Source organism: Dipodomys spectabilis, unplaced genomic scaffold (assembly GCF_019054845.1).
Source record: "Dipodomys spectabilis isolate Male_0828 unplaced genomic scaffold, ASM1905484v1 ptg000197l, whole genome shotgun sequence".
NCBI lineage: Eukaryota > Metazoa > Chordata > Mammalia > Rodentia > Heteromyidae > Dipodomys > Dipodomys spectabilis.
Window position 1 is genome coordinate 10,048,321 of NW_024870874.1, and position 26,453 is coordinate 10,074,773.

The following is a 26,453-nucleotide window of genomic DNA, read 5'->3' on the forward strand; positions in this document are numbered from 1 at the left end:
TATTTTGCCATACTCCCCCACCCCCCAAGGAAAAAAAAAACCACCTGTACATCCTTGACTAAATGCTTTTCTGGAGGAGTTATTTTCCCAAGTATTTGCTTTTCCGGGATATATGCATTTTTTTTAATGTCCTTGCTCAGTTTTATTTTGGGCCAATAGACAAGGCCCTATGGAGATGGATGCTCTTTTTTATCCCTTGTACTAATAGTGCAGCTTATGTAGGAGTGTGTGTTTCTGAACTCCTGGCTGCTGTTTACCGTGCCTCATTTCCCCGAATCGAAGTAGACACCTCACGAAGCCTATTCGCTCCATCTAAACCAAAGTTCTTCCTAGAACAGGCCACTCGTGCGGCATTAACTTTCTCCCATGCCCGTGGCCCATCACCGTCGGTGTCCTGGGAGGGAGTGCCACGCCGGTATCCCTCCGTTACCACGGCAACCAGCCCGCACGGCCACAAGGACATTCTCACGCGTGATCGCCGACGACTACGGCGGCATCCCGCCAACTAGGAAATGTAGGAAGAGTGTTCACTCCCCGGTCTCAGGATGAACTATCTCAAAGTTACCGACTGTCCCACTGGTGTTTTTAGGAATGACACCGGAGGACCCATTCCAGCCGCATTCCGTTTTAAAGGATCCGAATGGCCGGACCAGGTCTGATTATTCCGAAGCTTGGAATCTTTGATGATTTGCCCAGAAATCCATGACTCACAAACGTCAGGGCCTGGAACGATCGCAGCCCAGGGTCAGGGAAAAGTTGTTCCAAGTTGTCCCGCCCGGCGCATACAACTCCCGTCATCCCCGTGCACAGAGAGAAAGGGGAGAAAACAGTCAACAAATGAACACGGGCACCGCGTTTTTGCATTCCGCGGGGTCTCGTGTGCAATGGCGCCTGGTTTTCGTAGTTTTTCCACCGAGAGACGCCGGCGCCTCCATCTCTGCCCGGAAGGAACGGAAAACTACACTTCCCACAAAGAGGCGTGGCCGAGCGGCGGCCCGATGACGTCACGGGCCCCGGCAGCCAATGGCCGCTGCGGGCGGCCGTGAGGCAAGCGCCGTCAGGCGCCAAAGTGGTTTTTTTTTTTTCAATTTTTTTTTTTTCCGGAGTCGAGCGGGCGCTGCTAGCGGAGGCGCCATATTGGAAGGGACAAAACTCCGGCGACAGCGAGTGACACAAACAAACCCCTGGACCCCTTCGCGCCCCCTGCTCCAAGCGCCGCGATGTTGTACCTAGAAGACTATCTAGAAAGTGAGTGCGCGGCTCCGGCAGTGGCCGCCCGTGGGACCGGCGGGCGGACGGGCGAAGGCGCGAGTGGACGGGCGGGCGGGATGGCGGGAGGGAGGGGGGGGAAGCGGGGGATGTTTCTTTCTCACGGTAACTGGCAGCCTCGTTGTGGGCTCGCCGGCTCCCTCGATGCCCTCCCCCCACCGCCGCGCACACGCACGCAGTGACGCAAGCGCGTCCTGCGCTCGCCGTTGGCTCCGCCCCCTCCCTGACGGACTCTCCACTCGGACAGTGATTGAGCAGCTTCCCATGGACCTGCGGGACCGCTTCACGGAGATGCGCGAGATGGATCTGCAGGTGCAGAGTAAGTGTGCGCGTTTCCCTCGGCTACGCTCGACACCTGCGCCTTCCAGGCCACGCCGCTGGTGACGCGTGTCACAGAGCCAGCGGTGCCAGATGCCCGCCGGGCTGCTGGGTGCTGGGTTTGGGTTTTGGTGGTTTGGTGTTCTGGTTTTTGGCTAGAGAAAGTCATCAAGGAACATACTTTTTCTTTTTTTCTTTCCTCCAAAGTTTGCCATGGGCAATAAAAACTGCATCTGTGTCTTAGTAGAAATCAGCATACACGTGGAGAAGGTTTTCATTGCGGATGCTTGGAACCCCAGCCTTCCTAGTGGTGTGGAAGTGCGTTCTTGATGGGAATTTCTCTAGCGTTGTAAACAGGAAGGGATCTTTAGAGAACCTGGCGAAGTTGGGATGGAGTATTATGCCTAGTTAACACAAGTGTCAGCAGCAAAATCATCTTCTCAGAATAAGTGAGACAAAATAGAATTGTACTCAAAGCTTCCTGTGGAGTGAGGACTGGAGAGAGACAGCTCAGGGTCCACCTGCAGTTGCTAAGAACTTACCCTTTCTTCCCACAACTGTGCATGGATTTCTCCACTCTTTGCTCAGGAGCTTTCCCCCCACCCCGACGCTTCCAGTTTCTTCTTTTGGGCATATGGACAGTTGGATTGTTTCCCAGCTACCTCCCAATCTACTTACTTTGATGTCCTTAAAATGTTAAAGACTCAGTGATCACTGAGGTCCTGTTCTCTACAGAATGGAGTACTGTACAGACTTTGAAGTCAGATCTGAGTTTAGGACATTATTAATTCACTCATTGACTTTATATTGCCACATCAGATGGGTTTTTATTGTAACAAAAAAGAAGAATCATTTGAAGGTTTAAATAATACAAATGAAAATGTGTAATACTTGATACAAGGCAGACATTAAATAAATGGTTGCTATTTTAAAACTTTCTGTGAATTAATTTTAATGTCCTAGTAATTTGGGTTTCTCTTAGACCAACTGTGGGTTTGTTCAACTTAATTTTTTGCAATTATTGGAATTTTCTAAAGGTAATTGGTGTCGTAGGTCAACAAAAGATACCAGCATGTCAGTTTTTAGAACAATCTTATTTGAAGGAAAATACTGAAAATAAATGAACTCTTAAGAGTTTTTCAGAATCTGAAAAACTATTACGCAGTATATTAAGCTAACTTTAAAAGATGTGTAGTAAAAATATTTTTAGCCTCTCACGTAATAGCAACATTCATTTTGCTTATTTTTTTCTTTTTTAGGCAACATCCAGTGAGATTATTATTCTTGGCACACACTTTTGAAAAAACTTATATTGAATAGTGTGTTAAGTGAATAATGTATTAGGCGAATAAATGATTATTGCTACTGCTTTCAGATGTGATCTGAGGTGATGGTATGCTTAATGATATATGAAAAGTGCTTACAATTTTTTTTAAAAATCATTTTGTTTTGGTTTTGCAGTACTGGGAATTGAACCCAGAGCCACGCTTTTACCAGGCAAGCTCTCTGTCATTGAGCTACACCCCAGCCTATTCTTATCATTTTTGTCATAGAAAAATGTTAAAATTATCTAGTACTTTCAAAAAGCAACTGTATTTTGCCATATTTAGCTGAGGTGATAGAATTAATTCCAAGACTGTCCTATAGAAAAGCTATGATATAGATCCCGCTTATGTTATTGGTCTTATTTTAATTATTGAGAAAATTTTTGAAACAACAAAAAATAATGAATAGGAAAAATACTTTTTAAAAGTAGGTAATGAAGGCTTTCTATGTTACTTAATCAAAGTTTTTAAAGTGACAGCCAGTAAAGCAGTATGTTTCATCAGATGAGTTTTCTTTCCCCAAATACATGTATTTACACTTGGTATATGAATTTGGCTATCTAAATATGAGATGCTTTTATGATGCCAGATGCAATGGATCAACTAGAACAAAGAGTCAGTGACTTCTTTATGAATGCAAAGAAAAATAAACCTGAGTGGAGAGAAGAACAGATGGCATCCATCAAAAAAGTAAGCCAATGATGCAGATGACTTGTCAGTAGATATTGGGACCTTTGACAAAGATACTGTAAAGTTGAATAGATTTCAAAGTGATACAAACTTACCAGTTGCTTAGGTAGTTTATTGTGGCTCATAGCCTATGCATAGGAATTTTTAATCATGGAATCATTTTTACAACTTTTTACATTGTCTATGTAACTGTTACCTAGTGGAGAATTGCAGAACTAAATTCAAATGTGTCTTTTTTTGGTCAGTACCGAGTTTGAACTCAGTGGATCATACATGCTCTGCTTGATTGCTTGCTGGCACCCTACCTCTTAAGCCAATTTTTTTTGTTGTTGTTTTGTTTTGCTTTATGCTGGTTTGTGGGTGAGGGGATACTATCAGATTTTACTGTGTGTGCTAGCCTTTTCTTGTGGTCCTCTGGACCTCAGCCTCCTAAGTTACTAGGATTACAGGCATAATCCACTGATACCTGACCAATTTAACATTTTTTTCTAATTATATAATTAATTTGTCTTATAGTGATATAATACTGTTTTCCAGTTTGGCCACAAATGGGATAAAATCAGATTTTGAACATATTTTATACATTTTTTAGGTATATAAGTTGATGAACACAATCTCAAGGATCCTAAAAAGAATATTTCACTTTACAACTCTAAATTTTATTTTATTTTTTTTTACTTTTTTAAATTTTTTTCATTTAATTTTAAAAATTATAAATTTACAATTACATGGGCAAGAATAACTCTAAATTTTATACAAATTAGATCTAGAAATACAATTTAAGAAAAATGTATTCATTTTATAGGGCATTTTTGAGTTTTTCTCCAGATTAGAATGGAGTTCTCCCCATCCCAACGTTTGTTTCAGGGTATGATCTAGTTTCTTTAAGCATGTATTGGAAGAATAACTGAAATGATCTGTTGGTCCTGGCTGCCATTTAGCTCTGTGGTGCTGGTTAAGTCTTTTCACTGAGTGGTAATGCCTCCTTATACCCATTCTTCATTGAATTGTTCAAGGAGCAGTATGAAATTAGTTTAGATAGGACAGATTCAGTAGTTGTATTATTTGTTCTATCATGTGGGGAAAGATTTTTTGCTGTTTGGAACAAAAAAATTAACATCTGTAAGAGAAATGATCCTGGCTTGGAAGGTATCCAGTGACCTAGGTGTTGTGAGTATACACATTACACATATGCACTCCAAAGTCCTTGGTCACCCTTAAGTCTTCCCGCCTCTTTTCTTTATATCAGGGATTGATTGTAGGGTGTTGCACTTGGCTTGGTGCTATACCACTTGAGCTGTACTTTCAGCTCTATTTTTTGCTGGATAATTTTGGAGATTGAGTTTCAGGGACTTTTCTGTTCAGTCTGGCTTAAGATCATGATCTTCTGGTCTCAACCTCCTGAGTATCTAGGATTCCAGGTATAAGACACTATTGCCTGCAAATTTGTTAAATATATATTCCCAAATGGCTGACACCTCATAGAAATTCATACATGTTGTTTCTTTTTTTAAAAGGCAATTTTCTTTACACTCTGGAGAAATCCAAATGTATAAATGTATGAAAATTTTTACCTAATTGGAAATGAGAGATAAAACAGTTGGGTAACAGACAGATACAGATCAGAATCCTTTCTGTAGTTAGCTTTTCTTTCTTTCTTTCTTTCTTTCTTTCTTTCTTTATTTTTTTTTGGGTGGTCCGGTCGTAGGGCCTGAACTCTGGGCCTGGGCGCTGTCCCTCAGCTCTTCAGCTCAAGGCTAGCGCTCTACCACTTGAGCCACAGCACCACTTCCAGCTTTTTTCTTTTTGCTTATGTGGTGCTGAGGAATCGAACCCAGGGCCTCGAGCATGCAAGGCAAGCGCTCTACCACTGAGCCACCTTCCCAGCCCTCTTTATTTATTTTTTTGTGCCAGTACTGGGAACTCAGGCCTCACAGTCCTGCTTGACTTTTTCACTCATGTCTAGTGTTCTACTATATAAGCCACACCTTTAGTTTCAGCTATTTTCTGGCTAATTGGAGATAAGAGTGTCTTATATTTTTCTGTCTGGGCTGGCTCTTCAAATCTTAGTCTTTTGAGTACCTAGGATTGTAAGTGTAAGCCACAGGTAACCAGCTGTACTTTCATTTTTAAAACATTACAAAAGTAGAATATAAATCTGCCTTACGTGTTAGATAAGTCTTAGTTAATAATGGTTTTTTTATTCTTTAATATTATTCAGTAGTTCCCATATCATTTTGCAGTAAAAAGGCTAGACATGCAACAATATTTACTTGTATCTCTTCTAGGAATTCTGAACATCTTTCTTTAATCCTTGGCCATTGTCTATAATTTCTAAACCTTCCTTAATCACATCTTCTCACTAAGAGGCTTTTCATTGCTAATGTAGGATGTCTTGACAGTGATAGGCATGCTAATGAAAATGCAATTTATATCCTACATAGCATATTTTCAAATTATTAATTTATTCTTGAAATGAAAATGTTTCCATTTAGGACTATTATAAGGCTTTGGAAGATGCAGATGAGAAGGTTCAGTTGGCCAACCAGATATATGATTTGGTAAGTAAAGTGAGTGCATGTGAATACTATGCCATAACTACTGGAATTATGGATTATAGTTTAAATTTCATTAAATTAAATATAGTAGGAAGAATAGAGTAAAACTAACTGCATTGTTCTCTTGATCATGTGTGTATGTGTGTGTGTGTGTGTGTGTGTGTGTGTGTGTGTATTTTACTTTCTTTGTGATAGAGAATTCCCTGTGTTTAATTGGTCAAGACCCTTGCATATCACAAGAGACTATTGTAAGGTTGTGTGTGGTTCAGTACTTGTGAGTGCTGTGAAGGCAGGAGTTCTTGGCAGTCTGCTTAAGATGAGGAAGAAGTCAGGCACCAGTGGCTTGGGGCTAGAATCTTAGCTACTTAAGATGCTGAGATCTGAGGATCGCTATTTGAATCCAGTTTGGGCAGGAAAGTTTGTGAAACTCTTATCTCCAATAAACCACCAAAAAACTGGAAGTACATCTGTGGCTCAAGTAGTAGAGCCCTAAAATTAAAAAAAAAAAACAAAAACCTCAGGGACCTAAGCCCTGAGTTCAGTCCTCAGGACAGACACAAAAACATAAATAAAAATGAGAAAGAGAATTTAAGTCAGTGTTTAGCTAAAGGATGTTAATAATTTTCATTAACTAGCTCAGGTGGTAAACATGTTATATTAGACTATGTCAAATTTTTAAAGAGGTTATTTCTTGCAGCTTTGCTTGAGAAAGATTGAATCTACCAAGAAATCAGATAGAATGGACAGTTATTTCCCAAACTGATGCCTTTATGGTGACACGTTAGTATTTAAGTGAAAAGATACTAATTTCTTTTTGTACTCAGAGCAGAAATAGAAAACAAATTTCCATTTGGGGTTTACTCTGGCATATAGAATTCACATTTATTTTGCAGTCTTATGGGAGATAGTTTTATTACTGAGCAAGAAAATTTAAATAAAATGTCATTAATGATTATGACACAATAACAATGTACATCTGTATGTTAGACATAAATGCGTATGCTAAACTAAAAAAACCTTTGTCATGTACAACTACATAGAATTTGATTGTTTTTATACAGTGGAATGGCTCGGTGGCCATAATAATGTAGGCTTTTTGGTTCATATAGTTATAAAAATAATTGTAAAAGATAAAGTGAACAAAAGGTTAGAGTAGGCTGTAACTTGATTTATTTTTTAATAAACTCCAAATCCTTAACTGTTTCTGTCTTAAATGATATCTGCAAACATGGAAACAGTAATTTACATTTTAGTATAAGAATAGTTTATAAAATTCATCCTTATATTTAATGACTATCCATCTTTAGAAACTACCTGCTTTTTTATTGTATATCAATATAACTGTAATTTATATAACCAAGTTGTATTATTGGCTTACTTATTTTTTTTTTACTACTTCTTATTCTTTAATAAAGGTATTTCATGAATTTACAAAAAGGTTTATAACATTTTTCTATGCTTTTTAAACATGTGTATGTATTATTTGGCCTTTGTTGATTATGCTGTTCTTCCATCTGTACCTACTATAATGAAGTTTACCTGGGTATAATGGAAAACTAAAAAGTATTGGCCAGCAAGGACAGAAAAGTCCAATGAGACTCCATCTGTCAAATAACCAGCAAAAAACAGGGCTAGACACTTGGCTCAAGTGGTAGAGTGTCAACCAAGAAAACAAACAAAGTGCGTGCCCCTGAGTTCAAGGCACAGGACCAGCAAAAAGAAAGTAAAACTAATAATGAATTCTTCCTTAAGGTTTTTGCTAATTTGCTGGAAAACACATTCAGGAATTCAAGTGGCAAACCCATACCGAAGGATGTAACAAGTAAATATCAGTGGGATTGAGTACTAAGGGGTAATTTCAGTTTTTCGATTGAATTGTTACACCCAGTTATCAGTTGATTTCTTAGAGGAGATGACATGAGTTTTGGAGTGTCCAGGGCTAGATTAAGTGTTGTTTTGAGGAGAAATTCAGAGATAGTGGGATTGAGTACTAAGGGGTAATTTCAGTTTTTCGATTGAATTGTTACACCCAGTTATCAGTTGATTTCTTAGAGGAGATGACATGAGTTTTGGAGTGTCCAGGGCTAGATTAAGTGTTGTTTTGAGGAGAAATTCAGAGATAGTGGCATAAACAGATTGAAATTAAAAATCTGCATATGCAGATTACATCTGGTCCCTCGCAGTTTTGTCTGAAAGATTGGATTTTAAAAGAACTAATAGCAATGGCTATTGCTTTGCCATGAGAAATAAGTGGTCTTTTTTGCTGAAAATAATAGAAAAATTTCCTAATCATCTATTTCTTGACCTTGTAAATCTTGGTCTCTTCAGTTGCCACATACTGAAGCTGGACATACCTTCTGTGTATTTCTTTCTTCTTTGTTACTCTTTTTATCCAATGCCACTCTAGTTGAGTTCTTGAACTCTTCTGCATATTTTCCAGTGTCTCCCACTTTTTCCATGACTTTTCTTACTCTAACATGTCACAGGCAACTGCACAACTACTCATGTGGTCATAAAGTTGCTGTCACTGCAGATTTCATCCTTTTCTTTGATGCTACCTGTTAGTCTTTGCATTTTGATTTAATTTCTCTCTTTCAGTGGATATTCCAAAGGTATGCCTTGCATGTCAGTAAACACCCCCTCCCCAATCATGCAAATTTTTTTTTTTTGGTTTGTCATAGGGCTTGAATTCTGGGCCTGGGTGCTGTCCCTTAGCTCTTCAGCTCAAGGCTAGCGCTCTACCACTTGAGCCACTTCTGGTTTTCTGAGCGGTTTATTGGAGATAATAGGCTCATGGACTCGCTTGCTTGGGCTGTCTGAACTGCGGTCCTCAGATCTTAGCCTCCGGAGTAGCTAGGATTACATGCATGAGCCACCTGTGCCAGGCTCAGTAGGCGCCAGGCTCAATCGTGCAATTAAAAAAAAAAACCTTATACTGTCAATAGTAGGTTTTTGGTGGGAACTTCCTGAAATATCTTATATTTATATAATCTACAGATTATCATTACTTTCTATGTTTTACTTTCTTTCCCATAAAAGTGAGGCGTTTCTCCATTTACATCCTCTCATTGGTTTTTTTTTCCCCACTACTAGGATTTGAACTGAGGGCCTTGTACTTGCTCAGCTGGTGCCCTATGTGTTGAGCCATACCTTCAGTCCTTCTTTTTGCTGATTATTTTGAAGATAAGTGTTTTATAAGCTTTTCCATTCAAGCTGACTTCAAATCTTGATCCATGATCTCAGCTTTCTGAGTAGCCAGGATTACAAGTGTTAGCCTTTGGCTATGGGAACCTAGAACTCTGTGGGGGCTCTTACTGGTTGTAGGAGATTTGACTAATGTTTCTATGATACTAGAAGATTTGACTAGTGTTTCTATGATACTAGTGGAAAGCCCTGATTGTGTGGAGGCTTATCTTTTTCCTAAAACCCTGATTGTGAGTGTCTGACCTTCTGTAATAATCCTGTGAAAAGACAGGAGGAATCCTTGTATATACTTATTTCATTGTTTTCTGGTGTCCTGAGTATGTTAATCTTAATACTTCCTGCTTGTTACCTACCTCTTGGAATGTGTCCTTTTGTTTATTTTCCTATAATAATCTGAGTCTAGGGAGAGACATCTAGGTTTAATATGCCTGTCAGTAAACCCATTCCTAATCCTATAGGTAATATAAAGGATTAATCAACGCATGGGCCTCTCTTCATCTGTCACCCTGAACCTGCTAGTCAGAACTAGCAATTGGCATCTGGCAGTTTGCTTCTTCTTTTGAGACAAGAGTCCCCTTTGTATATTCCTGCTTTAGTCCCCTGCATATACATTCTTGTGGTTGTTTCAGCCCTTTCTCATACCTTCTATGACGTGATTCTATCACTTGTTTCTCATCATGTCATCTTAGTATACTAAGTGACTTTAAAGAAACATATTTAAGAGGAAAACCTATCAATTGGATACTTAAAGATGTGAATGAGAAACTAACATTAGTTATGAATAATTATTAAAAATTTAAAGACAATTGAATGTCTTATGCTTATGCTTTACAGTATTTCTAGTATCTTGTGTTTGATCATAAGATAGAAGATACCTGGCCAAATGAGCTCTTTTCCCTGAAATATCAATAGAAAACATCTTAAGTGAAAGTCTAAAAAGACAGGTTTATGTTTCTTTCTAAAATGTTTTAGAGAAGAAGTATTTCAGATTTTATTTTTAACTTGAATAGTTGAATAAACTTTACTAATTGAATACTTCTAATCCAAAAACTCAAAATATAAAATGTTCCCTATTACAAAATCTTTTGAGCATTGACATGATGCCATAGTGTAAAATTTTACATCTGACTCATGTTATTAGTCTCAATCAAAATGCTGGTGTACGAAATGTCTTAGGCTTTTAGGCTATATGTGTAAACTATAATATGAAATGAAAGTTTGTGTTTAGATTTAGGTTCTTTCTCCAAGGTATCTCATTATGTATATGCATGTATTTCAAAATCTGAAAACATGAATTCAGAAACACACCTGATGTATGACATTTCCAGTGACAGACACTTGCATGGTATTTCATTACTTTTTTTTGTTTTTTTTCAGTCACAGGTCTTGAACTCGGGGCCAGGGCGTTGTCCCTGAGCTCTTTTGCTCAAGGCTAGAGCTCTACCACTTGGGAGATAGGAATCTCACAGACCTTTCTGCCCAGGCTGACTGAATCCTCAGATCTCAGCCTCCTGAGTAGCTAGGATTACAGGCGAGAGCCACCAATGCCCAGCTTCATTGTATTTTTTAAGTAAAATATTTTATTTACCTTTATCATTAATAGTAAATTTAGTCTGTGTAGTATACTGATTCCCTCATTTAATTATTGTGCTGATTACCTCATTTAATATGGAATGAAGCCATACTACATAATATCAGCAAATGGTAATAACAAAAATCTTAACCTGTTAAAATAATTTCCTTGTAGAATCCTGATATACATAAATAGTTATTAAGTACTTATTTGTGTTTCTCAGTCAGCTGTCACTATCATAAGGATGAGTTAAATGGCAATATAAAATAAAGTTGATTTATCTGTGCTCTGATAAAATTTGAGTGTTAAGTTAAGGCGTGAATGATTTTAGCAGTCTTTTGGAGTGCTCAATACCCTTGAACTTGCTTTTTTTTAATATCCTTTCCCGTTCCTAAGATGATTGTATTTCAGACCCACATTTTGCCTATAAATTTGAGGGCTTTTTCTGATAACTCTAATTAAGGGAATATGTAAGTTTGACCTTTTGATTTGTCTCTTGTCCTTATTTGATTTGTCCCTTGTCCTTTTAGCAAGGCGATTAGATGATAGTTTATGTGCTGAGGCCTCAAGTATTTGGAGCAGCCTAAAGATAGGTCACAATTTCATCTACTTTAAATATAATTTAGAGATGTAAAGAACCATTTTTACGACTTCCTAGAGAAATACTTCGCCATTATAGTTTCTTTTCTACCCCAATTTACCCTTCTATTCGCTATAACAAAATTGTCACGTGGATAAAAATTTTATCTCTTATTGCTATGGATTTCAACTTAGAATCTCATAAACTTTTTGCTCATTCTAAAAGGTCAACCTGGATATCTTTTATTATTATTATTATTATTAATTTGTCCTGGAAGCGACAGATCCTGTAGAAACTATAAAAAGCTTTTCATTTGCATCTTCCTCTTATTTCTTTTTCTTTTTATTTTTTTTTGTTGGTTGTGGGGTCTGAACTCTGGCCCTAGGCGCTGTCCCTGAGCTCTTCAGCTCAAGGCTAGCACTCTGCCACTTAAGCCACAGCACCACTTCCAGCTTTTTCTGCTTATGTGGTGCTGAGGAATCGAACCCAGGACCTCATGCATGCAAGGCAAGCACTCTACCACTGAGCCACCTTCCCAGTCCTCTTTTATTTTTTTACTTCACTTACTTTTACTTTTAATTTGCATGTCCCACTGACACATTTAAATACTTAGTATTTGAAAAGTGATCCAAAAGAAAAAGGAATGAAGTATTATAACTGTAAAAATATTAGAAGACTTTTTTCTAGTTGTTGGTTTGTATAAAATTGCTAAGTAGAACTTACATTTTTTAGGAACATGAAAATGTTAAATATTTCCTTTTTTTCTGAAGAGTTTAGGAAAAGAATAATCAGTTAAGTTTGACCATGAAAATTTGAAATTGTATAGCACTTACTGATATTAAATTGGAAATAAATCAATAATTAGACTTTGGGGTTAGGCCTATGTTGGGAATCGAAGGCTGATGGAAAAATTTCTCAAGTAGACGACTGTCCTCTTTACTACTATGTCAGTCTTCTGAATCAGGGATGTACAGAAGGTGGTATAAGACTAGGTCCTTGCTTTTCCTAATAAGCATTTAGTCACCATTGTGGTGATTGGGGTAGGTGCTTTACCAATTCATATAGGTAGAAGAATTCATATAGATAGAAGAAATCATTTGGTAGAGGGAAGGCCTGTAACAGATTTCAATTAAGTTCAGTTTAGCTTTTATTATGGCCATTTAATATTGTTCAAGTATCCTGGTATTTTATATCTTAGGTTAAATCTTGTGATCAACTCTCTGACTTCTAATTTGATTTAGTATAGCAATGATAAAGATAAAAATAATTGTCATTGCTTAATAATTGCTTATATTATTAGTCTGTTCATGTTTTTTTTCATAAGATGTAAGAATAACAGAAAAGTACTACAAAACTGCCTACCTCCAGTAACTAAGGCTTCTCTGTCTAACTGGGAATTTGCTTTTGAAAGTTATAAATTCTTTGAATTCTGTTTTCTTTTCTGAACTATCTAGTATTAAAACAATTTTCCATGCTTTCATGTATAATAAACTTCATCAGTAATTTATTTATTTAATTTATTAAAATTGGAAATTTTAAACACACAAATTTCAAATGGTATATGTATATAAAAAAGTCTTCATGTCACCCTCATACCACCCTTCCAACAGAGCTTGCCCTCTCTAGCATTTAAATTATACCATTCTTTCTTTTTCTCTGGGTGTAGTGTTTGTCTTCAAGTCACTATACTTTTTTTTTTTTTTTTAATTACTACTCCTTTCCATTATTTAAATACAACCCTCATTCTTTCTACCTCGTTTAGTCTACCACAGCCCAGTATTACATTTTTTTTCTTTATGGACTACTTCTGATTGTTGTTTAACTGTTACTTTACAGAACTAGACATAAATTAATCTTTGTTATGTTAAAAACCTTATTTAAATCTATTGTTGGCTAAGTTCAAATTCCTGTCAAAGCAAGGGATTCTCATTGGCATTTATCCTCCATTTAAGTCAGTGCTAAGTACATAATAGGAGTTCAGTATGTATTCATAGAATAACTCTAGGTAAGAAGATTATGGACTATTTTCATTGCATTAAGAATTTCAATATTTGACTCATTTCCCCAGAGATTAAATTCTGACAATCAAAGAGATATTCTTAAATACTGGAGGTCTGTGTTCATACTTTCTAATTGAAATAGAGATTCCATGAAAGGATGCTCAAATACTACCTTCATGTTCTTTGAATAGGAGCAAGTATATCCTTATCATACAGTTTATAAGGCTTTAAATATAACAGTAATTAACATATCTGCTAATTTCTAAGAGAAATCTGTATGGGAAGCAAGAAGGAAATGACTTAAATCACTGAAAAATCACAAATATAATTGATCTTAAATAATACAAAATAAAAATAATGGGACAGTATGACTGGCTTTCCAAGTTTAGTTATTTTATGCTGAGTTAAAAAAATTTGTCCATTTCCCTATGCGGAAGTTCAGAGGGCATACGAAATGTAAATGATGAACTATAATTTATCACACTGAGATCAGAGTTACATTTCATTTCTTAATACTATTAACTGTTTGACTAAGGGGATGGTAGATAACCCCTGTGAACCTTAGATTTTTCTCTTATAAAAATGGAACTTATTTTTCTCTTATAAAAATACAACTCTCCTCAAGAGATTAGAAGGAGGACTAGAAAAGTTATGCATTGAATGCACCAAACTCTATGCATTACATGATCTCTTCATCAATATCTAACATAATATATTTTGTCTTTTGCTAATATGTCCCTTCTCCTTCATCTTAGATACACATTACTTATTTGAATTTCTTATTTAAATTTTTACCTTTTACATAATATTTGTAATGAAGTTTTTCCTAATTATAGCAGGGATTTAGTGAATCTAGTCTTTGAAAAAGTTGTCAATAAAGAAATATAAATATTTGAAATAATTTGGACTGTATTTTGTTTCACTTAAAAGTAGCAAGTTGGAAATATATTGAAAAGATATTTAACATTTATAACAAGACATGGCTTGTCATAATTATGAAGTGTCATAATTCTATGAAATTCATTAAAAGAACTTTTTAAGTAAGTGAAGAAGTAAAATTCTTTGATCTTGACCAGGACAGTAGTATATAAATAAGATCATTTTAGCTGGGCACTGATGGCTCACGCCTGTAATCCTAGCTATTAAGGAGGCTGAGAGCTGAGGATTATGGTTCAAAGCCAGCCTGGGCAGGAAAGTTCATGAGACTCTTACCTCCAGTAAACCACCAGAAAACCAAAAGTGGCTCTGTGGCTTCAAGTGGTAGGAGTGCTTGCCTTGAGCTGAAGATCTAAGGGATAGCACCCAGGCCCAGAGTTCAAGCCCCATGACCGACCAAAAAAAGCCATAAATAAGATCATTTTAGACAAGTTTTTTGGGAAATAACATTTTCTGGCCCAAATCACCTTTCATTTGAGCCATTACAACTATAATGGACCTGCTTTCCTGCCTTAGAGAAATATAGGAGCCTCTTGGTGGACTGAGGCTTTAGTTGTTACCATCTAAGTAACAGTTCTGATGTAGTACTATGAATGGCTTTCTTATAAGTAGAAGAGATTAAGCTGGAAGTAATAATTAAATATTCGGAAAATTAATCAGCCCTGTAGTTCCTCCTCACACACTGTAATCCCTAGACCTAGTTTTCTTTTGTTTATATATTTTAATTCTCAGTATTGAGCCTAGAATATTTTCTAACAAATTGAGATTCTGATTTCTTAAAAATGATATTTGGGAGATTAGTTCCATTAATATATTCAAAACCTGTGAGGCATAGGTTAATTGACTTATTCAAGGATATTTAAGCAGATTTTCTAAAAGAAACAAAGATCGAGGTTTCCTCACTAAACTGACACATTAGCAGAATCCCAAATTTTGGTGGTTATCTTTGATCTTCTTTGAAACAGGTAGATCGACACTTGAGAAAGCTGGATCAGGAACTGGCTAAGTTTAAAATGGAACTGGAAGCTGATAATGCTGGAATTACAGAAATACTAGAGAGGCGTAAGTAAACTTTACAGTTTTCCCTCAATATTGGATGATAGATGTGCGTATCACTTTGTCCTACAAGAAAAATTTCAGATCTGCCCTTTGTGGGTGGTGGTGTCCAGGTCATATAACTTGGAGCCCAGAAATGGGAACTGCTTAGGTCATGGTTACTGAGAGAAATAATGTAGAATATCATTCCACCGTTTATGAAAATAAGTCATTCCTTTTAATTATTTATTTATATTGCTTGTTCTGGGGATGGAGATCTCATTATGTAGCTTTGGCGGCCTAGAACTTGCTGTAGCCCAGTCTGAACTCAGACTCTATCCTGCTTTAGCTTCCCAAATAATCAGTATAGTAAGCAGGCGACCATCATGTTGAGCAAGTCATTCCATTTTTAAATGTCTACATAGGCTAGTCAGAAAAGTGGTAAGAGCAAAACTTAAAATCATCAAGAAACAAATTTGCCACTGTCATTCATTTACTCATTTTTGTAAACCTTTTTTTTTTGGTTGGTTATGGGACTTGAATTCTGGTCTTGGGCATTGTCCCTCAGCTCTTTAGCTCAAGGCTAGCACCCTATCACTTGAGCCACAACACTACTTCTGGCTTTTTTTCTGCGGATGTAGTGCTGAGTAATCGAACCCAGGGCCTCATGCATGAAAGGCAAGCACTCTACCACTGAGCCACCTTCCCAGCCCCTGTAAACTTTTCTTATCAGGAACAAGCCAATATTAATATTTCCTTGCTAGGCTCACTTGATCAGCTTACCCCTAACTGCCTCTTAAGTTCAACACAAGAAATTCTTGAAACTGGCAACAGGGGCTGTTTCTTTCACTAATGTAAATGTCTTCCAATCTAAAGTGTCAGTTACATAAAGCCAGATAGTGTGATGCTAGCTAGGCCCAGAGGAGGCACTCAGTAAATGTTAATAGAACCAATTAGTGACTGATTTTTACCAGAATTTAATTAAAGTGTTCAAATGTATTTTTGTTCCCTTGGTGCATTTCAGTAGGACAAGTATGTTCCCTTTTTTCCTCACAGATGAAAGATTTGACAGTTCTAGGTAATGGATAGCTCTGCTTATATGCTCTGGTGAGCAAGCTAGAGAAGACAGTCACAAATACATTTCACTATTCATAGTTAAATTTTGACTTCAAAAGTAGATCCATCTTTTTGATAACCATCTAATTTATTTGTGATACTTTGATTCTGAAGGAACCCTGTCCAAGGACAATAACTATTTGTGGACAAGATAAAATAGTCTAGTAGAGCTGTTTTGATTTTTGTTTTAAATGCTGATGATAGCTGTGAATAATGACTATCCATGCCTATTCAGTACTGCAGGAAGGTCGATAAAGCATCCTCTAAGAACACAGACCTCAAACTGAATTGAATAAGTTATAAAAACTGCTTTATCCTACATCTTGCCACAATTTAATCTCAAGGGATCATAGACATACCTAGAGAATTTCTTTAGAAATGTTTTAAAGCTTGGTATTAAAGATTCTATTCTTTCCTTTTTGCAAGCAAAATCCCTAGCTTCCTTTAAGAAGTCTTTAATAATTATAGAATTTCCTTTCATGTAGTCATGTCCCCGTTGACTAGAACTTTGGGAAAAGTTCTCATCTCCACAGTAAATGAAATTTTCTAGACCAGACTACTTAGAAGGATTATACTGTTTCTTCTCCCACTAGTGAGACCACCATTCTGGTGAATTCCCTAGTGAGATAATAGCATGCCTTGAGCCATTTTGTTCTTGAGGCAAAAATTGAGAAGAGACTGTCTTTACTTTTGAGACACAGAAAGTTGTAGTGGGATTGGTAATGGTAACTCTCAACTGGCTTACAGGTGATGCAGGCAGGTATATCAGAGCTTGACAGTCCTCTGTTGGGGAGGGAAGGTGTGTCTTACTATAGTTGGTTGACATGGTTATCTTTTTTTTTTTTTTTAGGCTCTTTGGAATTAGATACACCTACACAGCCAGTGAATAATCACCATGCTCATTCACATACTCCAGTGGAAAGTAAGTTTGATTTGGTTGCTGATTTTTAAATGTAATTAAAATCTTGCTAATATTACCTATATTATTTGTTTTTATAAGTTTTTTTTTTTTCATTTTAATTACAGACTTCATTTGAGAAATTCCTATTTGATTTGGGAATAGAATAGCCTGTTTTCTATGAAATTAATAAAGAGAATATATATTTGAAATATTAACATGTATAATTCATAGCTACAGAGGTCTGGTTCTCTCTAGGAATGTCATAACTGAGCCAAACAATAAACTCTTTCATATAGTGGGGTCTTGGTCTTTTTCATCCTTCCTTTCTAGTTATTAGTGTAGTGTTTGGCATATAGTGATTGCTATCATTATTAATGATCACCTTGATGACTATTGGTGTGTGTTTGTGTGTGTGTACTTTTTTTCTTTTTTTTCCAGTTGTGTGGTTTGAACTTAGGGCCTGGGTGCTGTCCCTGAGCTTTATGCTCAAAGGTAAGGCTCTACTACTTGAGCCATAGTGCCACTTCCAGTTTTTGAGTGGTTAATTAGAAATAAGAATCTCAACTTTTCTGCCTGGGCTGGCTTCAAACAGTGATCTTCAGATCTCAGCCTCCTGAGTAGCTAGGATTGCAGGCGTGAGCCACCTGTGCCAAGATGTGTGTGTGTGTGTGTGTAGAGAGAAAGAGAGAGAGTAAATTTAATAAGAAAGAAGGGTTAATTCAAAGCTATTCAGAATGGGAGATAATGATATCGAAAACAGATCTTCCCTCATGTTATATGTCCATCGTGGGTGATCTTTAGTAGTGTTTTGCTCCTGAAATATCTAAAATGTGTACTCTGCAAATAACATACATCAAGCAGAGAGTTGAGTTTGTTTGTTTTTTCTGAGTGAATAGTGTCCCGTGTGTCATGAGGAGCCCCAATCTTGACTACATTGGTTTATGAGTGGCCTTGTCCATAGTTCTCTAAAGTTTAAAAACAGCTGAATTTTTTTTATTTATTTTCAGAAAGGAAATATAATCCCACTTCTCACCATACGACAACAGATCATATTCCTGAAAAGAAGTTTAAATCTGAAGCTCTTCTGTCTACCCTTACATCAGATGCAGCTAAGGAAAATACACTGGGTAAATTTATTTTCAATATTTTTCTTTTAGTTGTTTGTATTAGAATAAGGGGAAATGAATTCAGAGTTAATGAATTGTAACATTAAGAAAAGGGAAAGATATTCCATTATTCCATTTACTGTATAATACATGAAGAATTTAAATTTAATGATTATTCTGTTCTGGCAAGTAATATATTTTTAACACTGTAACAGTATGTTCTCTGTAACCATTTTTATTCTTCTATACAGGTTGTCGAAATAATAATTCTACAGCTTCTTCTAACAATGCTTACAATGTGAATTCTTCCCAACCTCTGGCATCTTATAACATTGGCTCGTTATCTTCAGGAACTGGTGCAGGAGCTATTACTATGGCAGCAGCCCAAGCAGTTCAAGCTACAGCACAGGTAAAAAATACAAAGCTTAGAAACAAAAGTATTACCTTTTGTTCACATCAGTAATAAACTTTAATAGAAACAGTTTCAATGTAAGCAAATGGTTTTCTGACATTGAATAGTTCCATTTTTAAAACACTTTTTAATGAAATAATAATTAGGAGTCACCTGGCTGAAAATGAAAAGTGAAAAACCTGTTGAATATAAGAAATTGTTCGGACTCTTGGGATTTTTGCCTGTGTTTCATAGAAGAGCTGGGACAATTCCATATTCTCTGCCACTCTCAGAGCTTGCTCTTGGACCTTTTGTTTGCTACAGTCTGTTTATTTCTGTAGTTTACTTTTCTAGCAAAAGGAGAAGTTATTCTTTCCATAGATACTTCCTCATTTAGTATAAAAACTGATTTTAAATCTTAACATGAAATTGCTTAACTGATAATGATGAAAATAACAGTTTAAACAAAACAGACCAATATTACATAAACCAAAAATAATAGTTGTAATGTAAAACTTGCAAAAGAAAAATCTATGTATTTTTATATACTAATGCTATCAATGAATGTCTACTTAAGATGAAAGAAGGGCGGAGAACATCAAGTTTAAAAGCCAGTTATGAAGCATTTAAGAATAATGACTTTCAGCTGGGAAAAGAATTTTCCATGCCCAGAGAAACAGCTGGCTATTCATCATCTTCAGCGCTCATGACAACATTAACGCAGAATGCCAGCTCATCAACAGCCGACTCCCGCAGTGGCCGAAAGAGCAAGTAAGTTTATTGTACCATAAGCCATCCCTTTGCAAAGTACTCAATATACTTCATGTCCCAGCTATGTTAACAAGAGGTGTGATATGTTAGAAGACATGTTCCTTTATAGTGTCTTACTTTGAAAGAGTAGTTTGAAGATTTAAGTTAGAATTGTTTTTAATGTTTCTATAATATTAGATTGAGTTTTTAAATAAATGACTTCTGTTCATTAGGATAAGAAATTTCATAATGCTGCTTTTCAGCTATTCTATTTGTTCAAGGTCAATTAATAGAAAAATAAATTATATCATGGGAATTTCTTTAAGATTTTTTTTCAATTTGGTTAATAGTAAGGTCCCCAGTTTTTTGCTTGTATCCCCAAAATTGATGATATGAAAATGTGCCTTACATAGGTGAGTCTCTTTGGATGAGTTGTAAGTAGGAAAACAAGCAGCATTTGGCACTATCCATCTCAGACTCATAACTGAATTAGAAAGTTGGGTATTTATGAATAATGAAAATTTAAATGTTAAATCTAAAGAATTAGTTATCTAATAATTGTATTACAAATGTATGTTTAAATGTATTTTGTGTTAATAAACTCTCAAAAGAATTTTAAAAAAACCCTACAGAATTGTTAAACATTTTAAAAAGTCAGTTGTAATAACTCAGATATAATGTGTCTGCTGTTGATAAATTTATCTATTTAAAAAATTTAATTTAGAGTATTAACTGATGTTGAAGTCCTGTATTTTAACATTTGTAATCAACATTGAGCTAATTAGAGAACTTATGAATTTTAACGCACTGGGTTTCCTGTCTGGATTGTCATAATGATTTGTATTAAATACCTTTGTGCTTTTGTAATTTAGTAGCCACAACTAGTACTAATTCTTAAGATATTACTAACAATTTAAATCAATGTTAGGTATCAATGTTCATATAAATTTTTATTTTAAAAACCCTTTCTTTTTAAAGTGGCCTAAAAATGACCTTCCTACTTACATTTCCTACATAGCTGAAATGGCATGTGTGCACTACCATACCCAAATGAGATGAAGTTTCTTTTTGCCTTTACTGGCCTTGAACTGTGATCCTTAGTTTCTGCCGCTTGAACAGTTACGATTACAAGCCTAAAATGCTGTGCCTGGTGGAACCATGGAAACGTTTTTAAGGGATTTTTCTGTTGGATGTTCTTATTCTCCAGAAAACAATATAAATAAGCTACTATAAAATGATGCTTTTGTTGTACTAATTACAGTGTATTTATAATTTGATTGCTTTAACTCAGTGTTAGAAATTCATTTGTACATTTATTGTCATTTCATATCATTATGTAAGAGTTATTCTTAGATAACTTACCATGATGAGCTACTAAAACTAATTATCTTTTTTCTAGAAACAACAACAAGTCTTCAAGCCAGCAGTCATCATCATCTTCCTCCTCTTCTTCCTTATCATCCTGTTCTTCATCTTCAACTGTTGTACCAGAAATCTCCCAACAAACAACAGTAGTTCCAGAATCTGATTCAAACAGTCAGGTTGACTGGACTTATGACCCAAATGAGCCTCGATACTGCATCTGTAATCAGGTAAATGTCTGGTCTGTGCCTTTATGAACAAGTAGAAGGAAGAGAGCTGTTTTGTTTTCATTTTTCTTTTTTTTTTTTTTTGCTTTCTTCTTTTTTGGCTTGTCCTGGGGCTTGAATTCTGGGTACTGTCCCTGAGCTTCTTTTGCTTAAGGATAGCTCTCAACCACTTGAGCCACACCGTCACTTCCAGCTTCTTCTGAGTTTGTTGGGGTTAAGAGTCTTCATGGACTTTTTTTGTCCAGGCTGGCTTTGAACCACAATCCTTAGAACCCAGCCTCATGAGTAGTTAGGATTACAGGCATGAGCCCACCAGTGTCTGGTGCTATTTAATTTTTAAGTGCGCTTTATACTCTTGCCGATACACTTTTCTCCTTTCCTTCTAAAACTGACATGTTTGTTATGTTTACTATAAATGCAAAAAAGGATAAGGATAAATGAAAGTTATCCATAATAGTTCATTTTTACAAATATTCCTTGCCCCTACCCAAAAAGCCTTAGAAAAAATTATACCCTATTTCAGTATACTTAATATATAATATAACTGTGTAGTCAAATATTTTCTCTATAGATTCTAATATTGTAAACAACCAGTTTGGATTTCAATACTAATTACATAGTCATAATAAAATATTTAATATTTTTAATTAGGTATCATATGGAGAGATGGTGGGCTGTGATAACCAAGATGTAAGTATTAATTTTTTCTAGTTGGAAATGAAAAGAGTCACATATTTTATATCTCTAATCTACAAATCATTTATCTATAAACCACAATATATTAGTACTATTCTTTAATGTGTTCCATATTTACATTTTAAAAATTAATTACCTGATGCTCTGTACAGATTATATTTTTTAACAGTAATAGCATTACATTATATGAAAACTAAACATCCTTTTTCTCTGTGTGCTAAAGATACTGGGTTTCCCTAGAGTCTGGTTCATTTATCACATTGAAGATACAACTTTAAAATGTATTCTTATAGGAGGCAAGGTCGTAAGGAATAATTGGAGGATAGAAGGGAAGTTATTACGCTCTTATTAGTAGTGTAAGTGGTATTTCTGAATGCATGCTAGAGGCCTCAGCTGACAGGAACTAATGATATAAAAAATGCAAGACCGAAAGAATTTCTATTTTAGGAAGCTTAATTTTAGTTAGATACATATTAAATGTGGAGACTATATCTAATAATTTAATTCCTTCCTTACAGTCTTACAGCTTAACCTCTTTTTGTCTGTCTATTATTTTGAATATTATTTAAGTATTGATCAATTGTGTCAGAATCCTACAATAGCTTTATCAAACACTCTAAAGAACAAAAGAGACTGTCTTGGTCCAATAACGTTTATACCTTTCCCTGCCTTGACAGGATAGGGCTGTTGCTGGTTATTTGAAAACAGTTTTACCTCACCATATAAAGAATACTACCCTATACTTTCTTTTCGTGCAGTTGGTGAAAATGATAAATGAGATTTCTGTACATACCAGGACCATAACTCGTAGGATTCCCCGTTGCACCTGCTATGCCCCTGAGTGTAAAGACTTTTTGTGGAATTGTAAAACTTGTGTAGGTTTCAGAGAGGAAATTTTTTTTCTATATATTTTAACTGTATAAAAGCACCTCAAAAGGAAGCTCAGGGCATACCTTTTTGTCTCTTGTTTTGGACTGTATTGTATTTTTAGCATCTGTCTAAGCTAGGATCTTTGCTACGTAACCCAGGCTGGACTCAAACTAAGGGTTGTCCTGCACCAGCCTCATTAGTGCTAATGACCAGCTTCCTTTATGTCTTTAATTAAAACTAGTTTATTCTATTTCATAATGGAGCAAATAAAGTGGTAAATATTTTTTTAACCTTTAAAATTTATAGTACACTTACTTTCTTAATAAAAATTTCACCTGGCTGTCCACACACACACACACACACACACACACACACACACACACACGCGCGCGCGCGCACGCGCGCTATGTACGTATGCTCTGGGAATGTATCCCAAGAATCTCCAATATCAAAGAAACATAATTTTTATGTGCCTATGTTTTCTTTTATATGAAGTATATCCATTAGACGTAAGTGGTTTCTAAATAATCCTATAGCTAAGAAAAGCTTATTTCACAAATCCCATTTTTGTTAAGTGGACTAATCAGTCTCTTGGACATATTTTGGTATATTATTGGTTCTTTAGAAGTACCAAACTTTGATTTGTAAATTTTCCTTTCCAGTGCCCAATAGAGTGGTTCCACTATGGGTGTGTTGGATTGACAGAAGCACCGAAAGGGAAGTGGTACTGCCCCCAGTGCACTGCTGCGATGAAGAGGAGGGGCAGTAGACACAAATAAGGGCAACACTTCATTTAAAGAAGAAAACAGCGTTAGCTCAGCATTTTTTTATAGGACACTAAAAAAGAAGAAAGAGAAAGAAGAAACAACTCATTTCCAGGCAACTACTTAAAAAGATTTACACAGACAATCCTACAAGATCTTGAGCTTAAATTTTATGGGTTGTATTTTAATTATGTAAGTAAATTATTTATGCACTCCTGGTGTACTATGAATATTATTCCAGTTAGCCTTGGATTCTTTCTGTGGCCAACATATGCAGACATTTATACTCCTCAACCATTTCCTCAAAGTAATGGGCATTCTATAATTTAGACTTCAAAGAATTCCAGCAATGATGATTTTAAGAGAAGTATTTTATATTCAACAGGTATATTCTGCTGCATGTACTGTACTCCAGAGCTGTTATGTAACACTGTATATAAATGACTGCAAAAAAAAAGTTAGTCCTTCAAAAAAGAATTTAAGATAATGATTTTTAAAATGCCTTTATAATAAGCTTTGTTTCTTTGTGAAACTAATTCAGCAGGCTGAAGGAAATAGTTCATGTATTAAAGTGGGCTGGTATCCTCTAGAGTACCTGGGTACATAAACAGAAACTCCTGTAAGTAAAAGCTAATTGTGCCATTAGTCTTTATATGTTTCTGCATCCAGATAGAGTGCAGTTCATGGGGTGGGGGCGGGGCTGAACAGGAAAGGGTGTTAAAGTCATTTTTATACCAAATGTGTTTATTTTTTTGTGCAAGTAATCCTTAAAATTGGAATTGTATTAGGTGTTAAAATAAAGTTTTTAAAAAATTACTTGTATTTATACTTTACACACTTAATAATGAAAATGTCTTAATTATAGTTAATTTCCAGTTTTCGTAATCTAAAAAGCACAGAGAATTGGGACACAATGCTGTGTACTCTGTGATTTCTATTTAATAATGCTTGGAGATTGTGTTATGATTATAAGAGAAAGACATTTTTAATGTAAATGTAAAGTGCCAATGTATTTTTTAACCCATTTCTCTGGTTTTTCCTTCAGTCTAAGGGACATAGAATAATCCTAATTACAGCAGATAAAATAGGAGTGTTAGTGATGGATGTTTTCACTGGAGGCATTTAGGCCATCATGAATATAGAGACCCTCTAGACTGGAGCTTAAAATTTGGCTCCATTGTTAATTCCACAGCATAGTGGTGTGACAGTCAGTTCCATCTTTAATCACTGGGCCTTATGAAACCAGGGTGATACCGGCTGTAGGATGTCTTTAAAGCACTCCTAAGGTTTTATTCTAGAGGTGCTATTTATATAGATTTTACATAGCAAAGGTTTTATGTAAAATGTAACACTAAGTCTGGTAGATAAAAATCCTTACAACTTCAAGGGTAGTTACACTATCATTTTTCCTTTTGTACTGAAACTGTTTGATTCCATCAGATTTGTGCTTTAATTCAAAGAACTTACCCAAGTGACAGTGTAAAATCTATGCAATGCTACCCAGAGGATGAGATAGGAGATGTCAAAGGTCTCTTCCAGCTTTGAGATCTGTGGGGCTGAGATACTGTGGTCTTATTTTATAACTTTCAGCTTCCTCCAAAAGTTAGATTTTGATTTGCAATCTCATGATTTTGTAATAGCGTGGGTATTATGTATCCTGATAGTATTTTCATGGTAATATTATTAGCCTTTAAGAAGTACTCTTTTAGTATTATGTTCAGTTAGCTTATTAATATGTTGCCTTGAGTTGCTCATGTGAATAAGTTACATCTCATTTTATAATATAAGTTTTCTGAAATTGGTTGAAATAAAAGGGAAAAGCCTTATGCATAGCCTTATTTTCAGAGGAAGTTCTTTGGCTGAGTCAGGAACATTTGTTTCCAGCTACTATAACCCCTTTGTTTTCTAAATTCTACTTCTTATAACATTCTGAAACACGTTGACAAGTTCTGAACTCAAACTGAATATGTTATGAATTGTATATAAAGAGCAAAACCATGATTATGTGCAAGTATTAAGTAATGAGTAGAACCTGTTAATAAATTATATGTATATATACATATATATACATATATATATACATATATATATATATATAAAATGGGCCAAACATAAAACTACCTCATTTAAAACAGAAGTGGCCAACTATTAGTATTCTCTGTTCTTTACACCAAGGGCATTCAAAATTTTTGTTGTACAGTATTCATGTAACAGTTGGTGGCATATAAAGTCCAAATGTGGTTCACAATTTATAGGTGATGAAAATTAAGGCCTTATTGCTGTAGAGTGTATATCTAAATGTTCATGGTGACACATTTGAAGCAATAAATGGGTTAATTAAATGCCTAAATGAAGCTGAGTGTTTGATAAACATATGTCCATTCTTTTGAAGGGCAGTTAACTTTGTGGCTCTTTACTTCTTGAAAACAAACTCCATGTAGGTTAGATTTTCAGCCATCTTCAAATAGTGCAGCTTTAGTGCGCTCTGTCCTTGGACAAATTAGTATGTCATGCATGAGTTATGAGTGGCTTTTGTAGATACTACAAAGTTTTAAAGAAGAGATCTCTTAGCCATAGGTGGATTTTAAGAGAAAAGACTATCCTCCAAAGATCCCTATGAGGTAGATGTGATAGGAAGAGAAGAGGAACAGTGGGATCCATCATGGTAACAGACAGTGTGATGGTTTACTTCATGCCATTGTAGATGCAGAAAGCGCAGTGAACCTTGGGAGCCAGGGAAGTTAAGGTCAAGAAGACTTAACAAAGAAGGTATCATTTGAAC

General features: G+C 35.8%; 1 protein-coding gene across 2 annotated transcripts; it reads left to right on the plus strand.

Moving 5' to 3' along the window:
- The first annotated feature begins 1,070 nt into the window (after positions 1–1,070).
- Positions 1,071–26,030, plus strand: Ing3 (inhibitor of growth family member 3). 2 transcript variants are annotated; one of them, XM_042695973.1, is made up of 12 exons: positions 1,071–1,248; positions 1,517–1,588; positions 3,502–3,602; positions 6,098–6,163; positions 15,419–15,515; positions 17,455–17,526; positions 18,513–18,632; positions 18,863–19,020; positions 19,580–19,773; positions 21,152–21,344; positions 21,993–22,031; positions 23,570–26,030. In XM_042695973.1, the coding sequence occupies exons 1-12, from the start codon at positions 1,221–1,223 to the stop codon at positions 23,684–23,686; spliced, it is 1,257 nt and encodes a 418-aa protein (XP_042551907.1). In that variant the 5' UTR covers positions 1,071–1,220; the 3' UTR covers positions 23,687–26,030. The 2 variants fall into 2 exon arrangements, with proteins under 2 accessions (XP_042551907.1, XP_042551908.1); XM_042695974.1 differs by having other exon boundaries at positions 1,095–1,248; positions 18,552–18,632.
- Positions 26,031–26,453: the final 423 nt, after the last annotated feature.

Coding starts and splice junctions, on each gene's coding strand:
- Ing3 (XM_042695973.1), top strand. CDS start 1,221: ATGTTGTACCTAGAAGACTATCTAGAAA. Junction 3,603..6,097: donor AGATGGCATCCATCAAAAAA/GTAAGCCAATGA, acceptor GTTTCCATTTAG/GACTATTATAAGGCTTTGGA. Junction 18,633..18,862: donor AGCTAAGGAAAATACACTGG/GTAAATTTATTT, acceptor TCTTCTATACAG/GTTGTCGAAATAATAATTCT.